Source organism: Pan troglodytes, chromosome 18 (genome assembly GCF_028858775.2).
Source record: "Pan troglodytes isolate AG18354 chromosome 18, NHGRI_mPanTro3-v2.0_pri, whole genome shotgun sequence".
Lineage (NCBI taxonomy): Eukaryota > Metazoa > Chordata > Mammalia > Primates > Hominidae > Pan > Pan troglodytes.
Window position 1 is genome coordinate 48685774 of NC_072416.2, and position 14939 is coordinate 48700712.

The following is a 14939-nucleotide window of genomic DNA, read 5'->3' on the forward strand; positions in this document are numbered from 1 at the left end:
GAGAGATTGAGAAAGAGAGGAAGGGAGGAAGGGGGAGGGCACAGGCTCCTCTCCCACAGTGCCAACCTGCCTCTCTCCCACTTGAAGTGTTTCCATGCCAACTGAAATCCTCAGCCTCTAGGAAACCCTATATACACAGTGCCCCTATATAGGTTTCTTTAGACTCTGGCTCTCTCAGACTCTAGAGTGATGGCTTTAAAAGTTTTTTGAATGTTACCCACAATGATTGAGAAAGAGAGAGAGAGAGAGCACGCACCACCATGTAAACATGGAACCTAAGCTTCACAAAATGACTTCGCTTTATGAACTCTGAGGCACTCTGCTCTCTTCTGTTCTGTTCTATTTCCATTTTAGAAATGCTGCTCAGGACCTTCAAAATGATTTGCATGACCTGCAACCTGCAGTCTGAAAAATCACTGCACTACAGAAGTGGCCATAAGAGGCCCTGAGGGAGAAGGTGCACAATGTCATGGTTAAGAGTGGGGTTTGGAGCCAAGCCACCTAGGCTCAAAGCCTTTATGTGCCGTACAACCTTGTCAAAGTCACTTCGCTTGTCTGTGCCTCAGTTTCTTTCTCACGAATGCTCATAATAATGGTTCCCATTTCACTGGCTTGTTGTGAGGATGAAATAGTGTTATTATTGGGAAGTGGTAAGGATAGTGATCAGTGCTAGCGATCATGATTCTAGGTGACTTTTACTGTGTACCAGGTGCTCACAAGGCTTTATGTGCACAGCCTGGTGAGGCTGATAATACTATTGTTCCCTCTTTTTTTTTTTTTTGAGACGGAGTCTCGTTCTGTTGCCCAGGCTGGGGGTACAGTGGCGCAATCTCGGCTCATGCAAGCTCTGCCTCCCGGGTTCACGCCATTCTCCTGCCTCAGCCTCCCAAGTAGCTGGGACTACAGGCGCCTGCCACCACGCCCGGCTAATTTTTTTGTATTTTTGGTAGCAACAGGGTTTCACTGTGTTAACCAGGATGGTCTCGATCTCCTGACCTCGTGATCTGCCCGCCTCGGCCTCCCAAAGTGCTGGGATTACAGGCGTGAGCCACCGTGCCCGGCCTGTTCCCTCTTTTATAGATAAAGAGACCAGCAAATAACTAGTAAGTGGCTGATCAGGATCACAATATCCAGCTGAGGCACTCCAGAGCCTGAGCTGTTAACCATTCAGTCAGGGCCTCCCAAGTTTGCCTAAAGATAAAGAATCATGTGCACAGTTGTTAAAATATACAGATTCCTGGGCCCCACCCCGCAGATACTTGATTGCCAGCTCCAGGGTATGGGCCTGAGAATCTGTCTTTTAGGGAAGCTTTCAGATGATGTTGTGATCAGGTGAGTTTTGGGAATGGTGCCCCAAGAGGAGTGGCAGACAGGGCTTGCTCGGCAGGGACTAGCCTGTTGGAGTGGTGTCATTGGGGTTAAGGACTGGGCAGCAGGGCCTCACTAACCACAGCCTATATGCCTGTTTCTGAAGTTTTGGCCACTCTCATTCAGCTGGTCTACTGTCTGCTGGCCTAGATGATGGTAAATTGTCCCCAGGGGTAGCCTGTCTAGTTCAGGCTGCACCTTTCGCATTTATCAGCTCCTTTCCACCATCATCCCCTTTGTGAGGCTGCTGTGATTATCATGTTCCTTTTGCAGAGATGGAAACATTGCCTCAAATTAGCTCTGTCATTTCCTAAGGATTCCAGGGTTCTGGAATTAGTAGGGGGTCTGGATCCTACGTCCTGGGCCATCCCCATCATAGTGCACCACGTCACCTCCCTGGCCAGGGACCGTGGGGTCTCCACTTTTTTGGGGTGCTCCATCTATGCAGGGTTTCCTGGAAGCGCAGATGCTGGCACTTCAGGGATGAATGAAAGTCTTTTTGGGGGATTTGTAGATTTTTTTCTTGTCTTACTAGCTCCATTTTCAAATGTATTTATTTTGTCTCTTTAGTTTGCGCGATAACAATATCTCAGACCGAGGCATCTGCAAGCTCATTGAATGTGCTCTTCACTGCGAGCAATTGCAGAAGTTAGCGTAAGTCAGCCTGGGCTGTGGACAATGGGCTCCAAGTGCCCTGGTCTCACCCCAGGTCGTGCAGCCTGGGAAGCTGTGAGTGATGGGCTGGGGCAGGGGCTGTTTGCATGATGGGGGGTGCAGGTGATTCCTGCCCAGAAGGGAAGGGCAACCCTGGGATTTGGTGCTCACTGTCCAATGTGCTTTGCTTCTGTGTCTCCTCTCTTCTGGAACTGAACAGTCTATTCAACAACAAATTGACTGACGGCTGTGCACACTCCATGGCTAAGCTCCTTGCATGCAGGCAGAACTTCTTGGCATTGAGGTGAGCCCAGGTTTTCCTTATTCCCTGGAAACTATTTTTTGCCCCATTTCTGAGTCAGTCTGATCTGGTCTTGGCCTGGCACTGCCCACACTGGCTCCTGACCTCCTGATTGAATGCAGGGACAGTGTCTCATTTTAAGCAGGGGTTCTCTAATGCTGTGATCTCCCCAGTAAACTCTGGACTAGCTCTGCTGAGGACTTCCTGTCTTTTGACCTTTAGCCCGTAGGGCAAGAAAGCTTTTCTAGGCCCCTTTCCTTTTCTGTGTCTAAGAGTGTCACAGCTTTCTGGGGTTACTGAGTTCCACGACGCATGTTGAGCTCGTCCTGGTGGGGGAGGCATACACAGTTACTTGCCACCCCAGCTGTGGCAGCGAGTTGCTGCAACACTCCCAGGAGGTCCTTTCACCACTCAGAGCATGCAAGGTTTGCAGTCCATCTGGTTCTGCATTTCTGCGACTCCAGTGTCTCCCAGTTTCAACAGGAGTCTCTCTCTCTCCTACCTGATGCCTTTAAATTGCCCCTCTAGCTGGCCGCTGGGTTGGCCTGGCTTCTCTCTCCTTCTCTCTCTCTCAGATATTCTTGCCTCCTGTGATTTGTGAGGCAGTAAAAAAAAGACAAAGTAAAGAATTGCTTCCATCTATTCTTTTACCTCTTGGGCTGGGTTTGTGGATGGGAGCCGCCATTTTAAAATGGCGGGCCACATAGCTCAGTCTCGGCGAGGGCTACTGAGATCAGAACCACAGGTGCCAATTTGTACAAAGGACTCAGTCCTGCTACCACTGCCTGCTCCCTCAGACTCACAAGCCTGGAATAGGCTGTGGCCAGACCTGGCTGGCCCATCCCTGAGAAGGGTGCTAGTTTCAGAAATGGAGGCTGAGTTTGTGGCCGACACAGTAGTCCTCCGGTATGTGCAGGAGAGATGTTCTAAGACCCCAGTGGATGCCTGAAACCATGGAGAGTACCAAGCCCTACACATACCATGCTTTTCCCAATACCTACACACCTGCAATAAAGTGTAGTTTATAAATTAGGCACAGTAAGAGAGTAATAGCAACTCATAATAAAATAGAACAATTATAACAATCAATATACTATAATAACACTATGTGAATGTGGACTCTCTCCGTCTCCCTCAAAATATCTTCTTGTACTGTACTCACCCTTCTTCTTGGGAAGATGTGTGGTGGTAAAATGCCTGTGTGATGGGAGGAAGTGAGGTGGATGACGCATGCAGCACTGTGCTCTAGCACTGGGCTGCTGTTGACCTGACCACACTTTAGGAGGAGAATCATCTGCTCCCAGAGATCCCTAATCTTTGAGCAACAATGAGGTTGGCAGCTGGATGTCAGGAGCAGACAATCTTGATGATTACCAAATGGGAGCGTATAGAGCGTGGATGCGCTGGACGGGGGGCTGATTCACGTCCTGGGTGGGATGGAGCTGGATGGCACGTGATCAGAATAGCATGCAATTTAAAATGTATGAATTGTTTATCTCTAGAATTTTCCATTTAATATTTTTGGACTGCAGTTGATTTCAGATAACTGAAACCATAGAAGGCGAAGCTGCGGATAAGCAGGGGGCAGGGATTACCATATATTACTGTAATAGAGAGCACAGGCTCTGGAGCCAGACTGCCTGAGGTTTGAACCCTCATTAGCTGTGTGACCTCAGGTCAGCCCAATGTCTGTGTGCCTCCGTTTCCCCTTCTGTAGAATGGAGGTAATAACCCTGGCTACCTCACAGGCTGTAGTGATGAGCAAGCAAGTTAATCCACATGAAGGGCTGCACCGTCTGGCAGGGGCTTTATATAGTAAGCGAGTGGCTGAAAGATGATGGGTAAATCACACAAGCACTCAGCTTGTTTCTCCTTATGTGAGTCCGGTCCTCCAAGCAGGGATTCAATGTGCCACACATTTATTGGGGAAAAGTCCTAAAAGGAGAAGTGGGGAAGGGAGCTGGGGGAGGCTGGGAGGTGTGTCCCTGAGTGAAGGAGAGAGGGAAGGAAGGAAGGTTGAGACTGGGCACCTTGGACTTCAGTGCAGTCCTAAGACATCTTGGCAAGGCTGATGAGGAGTTCTTGAACCAAATTCACCAGGCAGGGGAGCCTGATGTCTCAGGCAGGGGCTGGCAAGTGCAGATGCGAGGATGTTAGATTTTGGAGCACAGCAGCTGGGGCCCTTGGCTACCTCCAAGGAGCTGAGGCTGGAGACCTGAAAGGCGAGTTCTCCTAGCTGCCACACCCCTTCTCCAAGGATACAATAATATCTGCCTTATAGGATTGTTGTGAGCTGAGTGGCTTGACGTTCCTTGAAAGAATGAAAGCGTATAGTTATCCCAGGAAGCCTAGGGTTGCAGGTGAGAGCTCTGGGGCTTCTCCGAAGCTCTCAGAGGTGTCTGGATTCGGTTGCAGCAGGAGCCTTCCTTGCTGGGATCTTCCCCCACCCCTAGCCTTGGCCCTCCCTCTCTCCTTCCTTTCTGGAAGGCTCAGTGGGCCCCACCCCTCCCTCCAGCCACCTGGACCTGCCCAGCGCTCTTGTGCAACAGGTAAAGCCTACCTGTAGCAACAACAGATCTGGGAAGGCTGCAGAGGGCACGATGGGGTCTGGATCGAGGGCGGCTGAGACCAGAGGGAAAGGTGTGACCCTGAGTCACCCTCGCTGTCCCGGGGAAACCACCTCCCAGGACAGCTGCCTACTGTGGCTCCTGCCTGGACTTGTCACACTGCTGTGCAAACAGCGTCCCGCTGCCCCTTTCCCTTTGCTGGGGGAAAATGAAGTTGTGGGAGCCGCTGAGTAAACTAGACCTAGCAGCGAGGGCACCTGATGTGGCTGCTGCCTCCCGGGCAGGTCCTCAATGCTTTCTTCCTGTGTTTCCCTGGCCAGGGCACAGACGGCCCTCCTTTTCTGCCTGCCGCTGTGTTCTCTCAGCCTCCTCTGTCTTCCCTTCCAGGCTGGGGAATAACCACATCACCGCTGCGGGAGCCCAAGTGCTGGCCCAGGGGCTCCGAGGCAACACCTCCTTGCAGTTCCTGGGGTAGGTTGGATTCCAGGAAGAGGGACCTGCACGGAGGGGCTTGGGACTTTTGAGGATTTAGGGGCAGGTGAAACTCTTCAGCCAGGAGGCCCCAGAGGCAGCCCAGCTCCAGTGGGGAGGACAAGCCAGGGAGAGAGTGGGCGGCCCTTGACTGCCACCTTCACACTTGGTCTATGCCTGACAAACAGGAAGTTTGGGATGTTGGGGCTAGGGGAGGACAGTGCCCACGAGCTGGTGGCAGGAAGCCCTCTGATCCTCAGGGGGCGCTAGGGCTGTACTTTAGCTGCATATTAAAACCACCTGGAAGCTTCTAAACACTATTGCCAGGCCTCCCACCCCAGACTGATGAAATGCAAATATCTAGGTGCAAGGCCCAGGTATCAGGAGTTTTAAAAAGCTTCCCAGGGGATGTACAGCCAGGGGTGAGGACCCCTGACCTAAGAAAGAGAAGGAAATGGGGAAGGATAGGAAGGCACCCAGGATAAGAGGGGCTGTGCTAGGTCCCTCGGAGCTCTTGCTCCCTGTAGGACCATGCTAGGGCCTGCCAGGGAGGGGAGTACCCCAACCTGCAGCCCCAGGGTGGGCTTCCTCTGTTTGCTAGGCACCCAGGCTTGCACCTGTGCTGTTTCCAGCAGCCTCTCTCCTATCCTGTCATGCCCTAGTGTGAACTGGAGTCCATTTGACAAGAACTGGGAGTTTTAGAACCTGGGACTGTAGGAAGAGAGAATAACCTTAGGGCCTAGGTGTTCCAGCCCATTTCACAGGGAGGCAAGTTGCCCCCAAGCTCAGTTTTTTGTTTTGTTTTGTTTTGTTTGAGATTTAGTCTCACTCTGTTGCCCAGGCTAGAGTGCAGTGGCACGATCTTGGCTCACTGCAACCTCCGCCTCCTTGGTTCAAGCGATTCACCTGCCTCAGCTTCTCAAGTAGCTGGGATTACAGGCACCCACCACCACGCCCGGCTAATTTTTGTATTTTTAGTAGAGACAGGGTTTCACCATGTTGGCCCAGCTGGTCTTGAACTCCTGATCTCAGATGATCTGCCCGCCTCGGCCTCCCAAAGTGCTGGGATTACAGGTGTGAGCCACCGCACCCAGCCCCCAAGCTCAGTATGAGCCACAAATGGGACTATGTTGCTCTAGAAATCAACATCTTTTCCACACTGCATTAGTAGCAACAGAGTCTAGAACAAAGGAGGCCACAGCCCCACTGAACTCTCTTCTGCTTGAGGTCACATCTGCCACATCAGGGGTATTTACCTCTTTCAACACATATTTATTAGGGCACCTGTCTGGGCCAGGCGTTGTGCTAAATCCCCCAAACGCTGTCATATGATACAAAGTGTTCTGTAACTCGCTTGGTTTTTTTTGTTTGTTTGTTTGTTTGTTTTTGTTTTTTTTTTTTGGCTTCACCATATATTATAGGAATTTTTTTAGGTCATTATGACCTCTTTATTTACTTAATTATCTATTTATTTATTTTACTAATATTTACAGAAAGGGTCTCACTCTGTCACCCAGGCTGGAGTGCAGTGGTTGCAATCATAGCTCATTGTAGCCTTGAACTCCTGAGCTCAAGTGATCTTCCTACCTCGGCCTCCTGAGTAGCTGGGACTACAGGCACACGCCACCATGCCTGGCTGATATTTTTATGTTTTGTAGAGACGGGGTCTCACTATGTTGCCCAGGCTTGTCTCAAACTCCTGGGCTCAGGTGATCCTCCCTCCTTTGCCTCCCAAAGTATTGGGATTACACAAGTGAGCCACCTTGCTCAGCCTGACCTCATTTTTCAAAGAGCTGCAGAGTGTTACATAATGTATTTAACTGGTCACTTTTTGATGACTATTAAGTTGTTTTCAGGTTTTTTATTATTACAGTGTCATATCCCTGGGGCACAGAGCAGTGCTGGCACACAGCCAGAGCTCAATCAATACATACCTAATGAATGAAAGTACAGTGGACGTCCTAATTCAGCCATTCTTTGCTAACTTGTGTACATACCTGTCCAGGGTAGGTCCCTAGAATACAGTCAATAAGTCAGAAGGTGTGAGTTGGGATCTACCTTTTGGAAAGGGATGTTTTCAAACTACAGTGAGTCAGAGGAGGATGGCCCAGAAGCTGGGGGAGTTGAAGCTGATGGCGTGAAGGAATTAGGGGTGTTAGGAAGAAGCAGGAGATAAAGAGCTAGCTTGCAGAAGAAGTGTTAGACTTGTTATGGGCAGGTACTGGAGGGTAGCTAAGGACTTGTGGGTGGCAGTTACCAGGAAGCATATCTGAACTAAGTGTCAGAAAAAGTGTCACAACTGTAAATTACTCTTGTCAGTGAGTTCCCGTCCTTAAGGGTTAGGTCTGGGTAGCCCTCTACTGTTCTCTAAGTCTGTAATGTAAAGCCACTGAAAACTCTTGGGTTAAGTTTGGCCATCCCACCCAAAAGATGGAGGCAGGTCCACTTTGCTGGGACCAGGAGCCCCAGTGAGGCCACTCTGGGATTGAGTGGTCCTGCCCCTCTGGCTGGGACTGCAGAGGGAGGAGGACTGTTAGTTCATGTCTAGAACACATATCAGGTACTCACTAACACTGTCTGTTGACTCTTTTGGCCTTTTCAGATTCTGGGGCAACAGAGTGGGTGACGAGGGGGCCCAGGCCCTGGCTGAAGCCTTGGGTGATCACCAGAGCTTGAGGTGGCTCAGGTAAGCTTCAGAGTCTATCCTTCAGTTTTCTTGGGGAGATCAGGTGAAGAGGGAGGAGCTGGGGCCAGTTCTGAAGGTCTTTGAACTTTATTTCTACCCCACAGTGTTAGGCAATGGAGTAAGGAAAAAAGACCATTGGATTTCAAGAGAGGACACTTGAGTCTCTCTGGGTGACTTGGAAATGTCCCTTGTCCTCTCAGGGTTTTGATACAGTATCTGTAAATTGAAGATATTGGGCTGGATCAGGTACATTTTATCTTAAGGACCAATTCCAATCCATTGGTAGTGGGTGCCCAGTGCACCACATTAAAAAGAATTCTAAGGCTGCACCTGGGCTTAAAGAAGACCACTATAATCAATTAGTGATGTCTAAAAAAGCTAAAAAAAAAAAAAGAGCACTGCATTCAATTAGTGATGTCTAAAAAGGGTAGAAAAAAAAAAAAGAAAAAAGAAAGAGCACCGCAATCAATTAGTGATGTCTGAAATGGAGCAGACCAGGAGAGCACCACGAATTTTGCCCTCCATAGGTTAGCTCATCTCTGAGGTCTTTCCCTGCTCTGAAATGCTTTTGTTCCATGATTACCTCCAGCCTGGTGGGGAACAACATTGGCAGTGTGGGTGCCCAAGCCTTGGCACTGATGCTGGCAAAGAACGTCATGCTAGAAGAACTCTGGTGAGTTTGGGGGATTCTCTGCTCTGGGGAAGTGGATCACAATCTCTGTTGATCCCCTGGCCTCATCCATAGGAGCGGTTGTGTGGACAGACAAAGGTGGATGATTGAGTGATTGACTGATTGATTGATTGTGTTTGTCTTTATATGTACTGAGTGGTATGAAGCTTATAGAGCCTGGTATGTACATGCTAATTTTTTTATTTAATAAAATATATGGGTTTGCTGGTTTGGTGACTGCCTCCACGTGGCATAAGTGTTAAGAGCACAGACTCTGTAATCAAGCAGGCTGTGATCTTAGGCAAGTTAAATAACAATTTCAGAATCTCAAGTTTCATGTCTGTAAAATGAGGGTAAGAATACTTCCAACCATAAAGGATTTTTGCAAGAATTAGATAAAGTAGTGCCTGTGAAGACCTTAATATAGTGCCTGGCATATTTGTAAGTGCTCCATAAATGTTAAATTAGAATAATGGCAGGGTTACTACTACTATTACTGCTGCTGCTGCTGCTGCTGCTGCTGCTGCTGCTGCTGCTACAACTACTATAGTACTGTGACTACTACTACTAATAAAGGTTTGTTATTTTAAAGTGATTTTGAGTTCCTAGGAGCACTGGGTATTCAAGTCTTAGGTCATTTTGGAAGGTGTAATGGAGTTTTGATAGTTGAAAGAGGAACCATGAATCATGCTTATACTGTTGACCTGAAGCAGATTCTAAGTTTCTCATCCTTTAGATGCCACTAGTATAGTTTTCTGACATGTTCTGGGCAGCTTCAGATTATGTCAGGGAGATAAAATGCTGAATGTTTGATTTTCCCGGGAAGCAGAAAGGCACTGCAACATATGGGCATTGCCATAAACAGATTTTATGGATGGACCTTCGCTGTTGCAGGGCTTACTAGCTCTACTCAAGTATGATTGATTCTATCCTGACTGGATTTTGCCACTTGGAATTTCTTAGTAGAGGAGAACCTTATTATGAGAGCATCAGTTATGATTACTGTTAAAAGAAAAACTTTAGGCAAATTAAATTTAGCAGAGCTGGTTTGAACATACAGCAATTTATGAATTGGGCAGCATTCAGAACTGGGAGTGCTCCACCCAGCAAGGTAGGCAAGCAGTATCTGTAGACAGGAAAAGGAAGTGATGTAAAAAACAGCTTGATTGGTTGCAGCTGGGCATTTGCCTTATATGGGCATGGTGTGATGAGGCATTTTCTTTATATGGATATAGACTGATCAGCTGGTAGACTGTGACTGACTGAAGCCTGGCTGCTGTGATTGGCTGAGACTTAGCTGTTTGTTATAAGGATATATTGTTAGGTTGCAGTTTGCTACATAGGAACTCAAAGTACAGAGGCAGTCTCAGGCCAAATTTAGTTTAACTATATGTTAAGCTGCAGGTGACAGGATACCTCCATCTATAGAGGTTTAAACAAGGAAAGGGCTTATTTTTTCCTGTATAGGCAGCTGGAGGTAGGCAGTGTAGGGTTTGTACAGTGGCTACAAGAGGCCAGGAGGGGTCTCAGCTCTGTCTCATTCTCTTCCTGTTCCATCATCCTTAGCCTGTGACTTCATTCACATGGTTGGTTGTCTCATGATCACAGGATGGCTGCTCCAGCTGCAGCACTACTTCTGTATTCCAGGATTCGATCTATATACCCAGGAAAGTCATCTGGGTTCTCTCCTTTAAAAAGCATTCCTGGAAGCCCCACCTGTCGACTTCCCCTTATGTATCAACCATGTGTATGTCACTTGACCAACCCACTTGTATGTTGTTTGACCAGCCCTGGCTGCAATGGAGAGTGGGAAATATAGTTTTTTCACCAAGTGCATGGCTGTCCAAATGAAATGAGACTTCCATTAATAAGGAAGAAAGGAAAGATGGAGATCAGGAAGCTGGGGGATGAGGGAACTTATTACATTGAGAGCCCTTGGAGTGAATTCTCTTGCAAATATGTCCCTGGAATTGAGAATCCCCACAACGTACTTTATCTGTTCTTTCTTTATCCATGAGTTTGGGTTTTCAGATGTTGGATTTCCTATATGGGGGGCATGTGAGTTCATCATCTTCCATAATCAATGTTGTATCAACTGGATTTTCTCTATTCTTCTCACCAGCCTGGAGGAGAACCATCTCCAGGATGAAGGTGTATGTTCTCTCGCAGAAGGACTGAAGAAAAATTCGAGTTTGAAAATCCTGAAGTAAGGAACCCATGAGCAGGAAACAGGACAATAATTGCTGGCCTTTGGAAGGGGCATTTCTGAATAAGATCTGGGCCGCTCTCCGCTGGGGTAACTCATGTGAGGTGGCCTGGTAGAACAGCTTGCCTTGGTCTAGGTGGACAAGGATTCCAGTGCAAGTTGTTTATCTGGGAGGTGGTCCCAGTAAATGCTGATAGGAGAGTGGTGAAGTGAGATGGGGAAGTGAAGGTAACCAATAAAGGGGAGTTATCAAGCCAGTTATCAATGAGGGAAATTGGAGCTCAGTACTCTGGGGCACTCCTGGAGCCAGTGCAGAACACACATGGTCACCTACCCAACCAATGGGCAAGAAAGCCATGGCATTTATCCACCAACCCTCTGTCCTTCCTATGTTGATGTGCGCTCGTGGGGCACTGATTCTCCAGCACTTCCAGCTCACCCTCACCCAGCTGAACATGCTTCTGGGGTCAGGAGAATAGCCTCAGGCAGAGAGTGGCAGGTCTTCTCTGCAAGCAGTGGCTGGGGAGGTGATGTGATGGGGAGTACTGTGGCCTCCTCCAGTGGCTGACTCAGTGGCTTGGGACTTGTGCCACAAAGAGATGGACAGCTCAGGTGAACATGAACCCACCTAGTGACCATCATGGGTTTGTCAGTGCTCTCTGAGGCTGATGCCAAAATTCTTATTTCAAGTAGACCTCAGGAACCCCATCAGATGGCTCCTTTTGCTGGAGGAAAGTGGCATCTGCCTAGGCAAATGTGGTCCTAGGAAAACGCTTGTCTTTAGAGACAGACAGACAGACAGCTGCCTCTGTGAGTGCCAGCTTTGCTGCCAGGCTGCTACCCACTCTGGCGACACTCATTTGTGTTGCTTTCACAAGCTAGGAAGTTTCCAAATATTTGGAGAAAACACTTCCACTAATTATTTGGGTGGAAATGGGCTGGGAAGTTGGGGTGAAGCCCGGATGTGTCTGAGCCAGATGCCAGCTTTGCACTGAGGGTGGGCCTTTGGGAATACCAAGCCCATTATCAACCAGGTGTGGATATGGCAGGTTTGTCTTCCCTCCTTGTCACAGCCTTACTCCACTTGACTCCCATGGATGCCAGGCAATGAGGCTGGGGTTGGTCCCATGCCACCCTGTCATCAGCCTTATTTTTCAGCATCCTAAACTATATCATCCCCCACAAAAATTGAACTTCTGATATATCTTTTATAAAAATGAGAAATGCCTACATCTTTCTTTTCCAGGCTTAGTTTCTGCCAAGAGTTGGTTGAGAGCCCAGGCTTGCTGGGCGCAGTGGCTCACACCTGTAATCCCAGCACTTTGGGAGGCTGAGGCGGGTGGATCACCTGAGGTGGGGAGTTCCATACCAGCCTGACCAACATGGAGAAACCCCATCTCTACTAAAAATACAAAATTAGCCGGGCGTGGTGGCACACACCTGTAATTCCATCTACTCAGGAAGCTGAGGCGGGAGAATCACTTGAACCTGGGAGGTGGAGGTTGCCATGAGCCAAGATCACACCATTGCACCCCAGTCTGGACAAGAGAGAAACTTCCATCTCAAAAAAAAAAAAAAAAGGATGAGAAAAATAATAATTAAAAAAAAAGAGTCCAGGCTCTGGAACCAGACAGCCTGGGTCTTACCCCTGCTCCACCATTACCAGCCAGTTCTTCTTGGATGAGTGCCTCAGTTGCCTCAAGTGTAAATGGAGATAATGGCTGGACCTTCATTATAGGCCATGAGCATTCACTGAGAGAATGTAGCTAACAAAAGTAAGTTGTAGGTTGGAGCAAAAGTAATTGTGGTTTCAGACCATGAACTTTAAATTATTATAACTAGGCTAAAATACATCTTTATTAATCAAAATAGGAACCATTAAAATCAACACATTTTTGCCAATAAGGAATAAGTTTGTTTATTCCTGTAGCATAAAAATTCATGCTTCGGGATTCAACAAACTCTTGGAAAGCATTTTCTGCATCCTCCTGGTTGTGGAAGCATTTTTCCTGCAGAAAGTTGTCAAGATTCTTGAAGAAATGGTAGTCAGTTGGCTAGAGGTCAGGTAAATATGGCGGATGAGGCAAAACTTCATAGTCCAATTCATTCAACTTTTGAAGCTTTGGTTGTGCGACATGCAGTCGGGTGTTGTCGTGGAGAATTGGACCCTTTCTGTTGACGAATGCCGGCTGCAGGTGTTGCAGTTTTCAGTGCATCTCATTGACTTGCCGAGCATACTTCTCATATGTAATGGTTTCGCAGGGATTCAGAAAGCTGTAGGGGATCAGACTAGCAGCAGACCACCAGTGACCATGACCTTTTTTTTTGGTGCAAATTTGACTTTGGGAAGTGCTTTGGAGCTTCTTCTCGGTCCAACCACTGAGCTAGTCATTGCCAGTTGTATAAAATCCACTTTTCATCGCACGTCACAATCAGATCAAGAAATGGTTCGCTGTTGTTGTGTAGAATAAGAGAAGATGACACTTCAAAATGACGATTTTCTTGGTTTTCACTCAGCTCATGAGGCACACACTTATCGAGGTTTTTCACCTTTCCAATTTGCTTCAAATGCTGAATGACCATGGAATGGTCGATGTTGAGTTCTCAAGTAGTTGTAAGAAAATCAGCTTTGATGACTGCTCTCAATTGGTCATTGTCAGCTTCTGATGGCCTGCCAGTACACTCCTCATCTTCAAGGCTCTTATCTCCTTCGCAAAACTTGTTGAACCACCACTGCACTATACGTTAGTTAGCAGTTCCTGGGCCAAATGCATTGCTGATGTTGTGAGTTGTCTCCGCTGCTTTACAACCCATTTTGAATTCAAATAAGAAAATTGCTTGAATTTGCTTTTTGTCTAACATCATTTTCATAGTCTAAAATAAATATAAAATAAACAGAAAGTATTAAGTCATTAGCAAAAAAATCATAAAGTGAGAATTGTGCATTAAAATGATGTATAGCATAACCACATTTATTTAAGAATGTATTCCAATATCAAATGGCAAGTTTCAACAATGCAAAAACTGCAGTTACTTTTGCACCAATCTAATAGAAGTTCAACAAATACTGGCAATTACAATTGGCATTGCCTTAGGGTCAACTTGTAAGACATTCCTGAAATTGTGGGAAAGGGGGAGGACCTGGAGTGGACATTATTGGAAGGCAAAGCTATAACCAAAAGAGCAACCTGGGAAACACATGACTCCTCTGTTGCTGTCCCTGGCCCTATCCTGTCTCCCCTCCCTGTTGTCAGCTACCTCATATGTTCTCTAATCTCTGTCTCTGTGCCCTCAAAGACCCCCCTGAAAATAGAAATATTACTGCTCATTGGTTATTTTCTATCAATTAAGTACTGTATTAGTCCGTTTTCATGCTGATGATAAAGATATACCCAAGACTGGGCACTGTATGAAAGAAAGAGTTTTATTGGACTTACAGTTCCACGTGGCTGGGGAGGTCTCACAATCATGGCTGAAGGTGAAAGGCACATCTCACATGGCAGCAGACAGGAGAAGAGGGCTTGTTCAGGGAAACTCCCCTTTTTAAAACCATCAGATATCATGAAACTTATTTACTGTAATGAGAACAGGATGGGATTCAATTACCTTCCACCGGGTCTCTCCCACAACACGTGGGAATTCAAGAGATTTGGGTGGGGACACAGCCAAACCATATCAAGTACTGTGCAAGTGTTTTAGGCATGCAGAGAGTGGTGGGTCTTCCCAGCAAGCAGAGTGTGGGGAGGTAATGGGGGACTGGTGGCTGACTTAATGGCCCAGGACCCATGCCACAAGGAGATGGATGGTGGATGTGAATAGGAGCCTGCTTACACCCATCACAATTTAGATTCTTATGCTCGATGGCACGGGTACTCTTTTAGGCCCATTTTACCAATGAGGAGATTGGGACTAATTTGCTTGAGATCAAAAAAGAAGTGGTGTAGGTGGGATTTAAACCCAGGATGTCTAGCACTAAAATGCAGGTACTTAACCACTATCCTAAGGGAGTGGCTACT

At 47.3% G+C, this 14939-nt stretch overlaps 1 protein-coding gene across 4 annotated transcripts in view; it reads left to right on the forward strand.

The window, feature by feature from the left end:
- The window catches only part of NOD2 (nucleotide binding oligomerization domain containing 2), a 39774-nt gene that overhangs the window by 21092 nt on the left and 3743 nt on the right, over window positions 1-14939 (forward strand). For 3 of the 4 annotated variants that reach the window (XM_063796183.1, XM_016928465.4, NM_001105240.3), the window contains 6 exon segments: window positions 1939-2022; window positions 2243-2326; window positions 5278-5361; window positions 7964-8047; window positions 8637-8720; window positions 10840-10923. In XM_063796183.1, coding sequence (XP_063652253.1) covers window positions 1939-2022; window positions 2243-2326; window positions 5278-5361; window positions 7964-8047; window positions 8637-8720; window positions 10840-10923 — 504 coding nt within the window. 4 annotated transcript variants of the gene reach the window in all.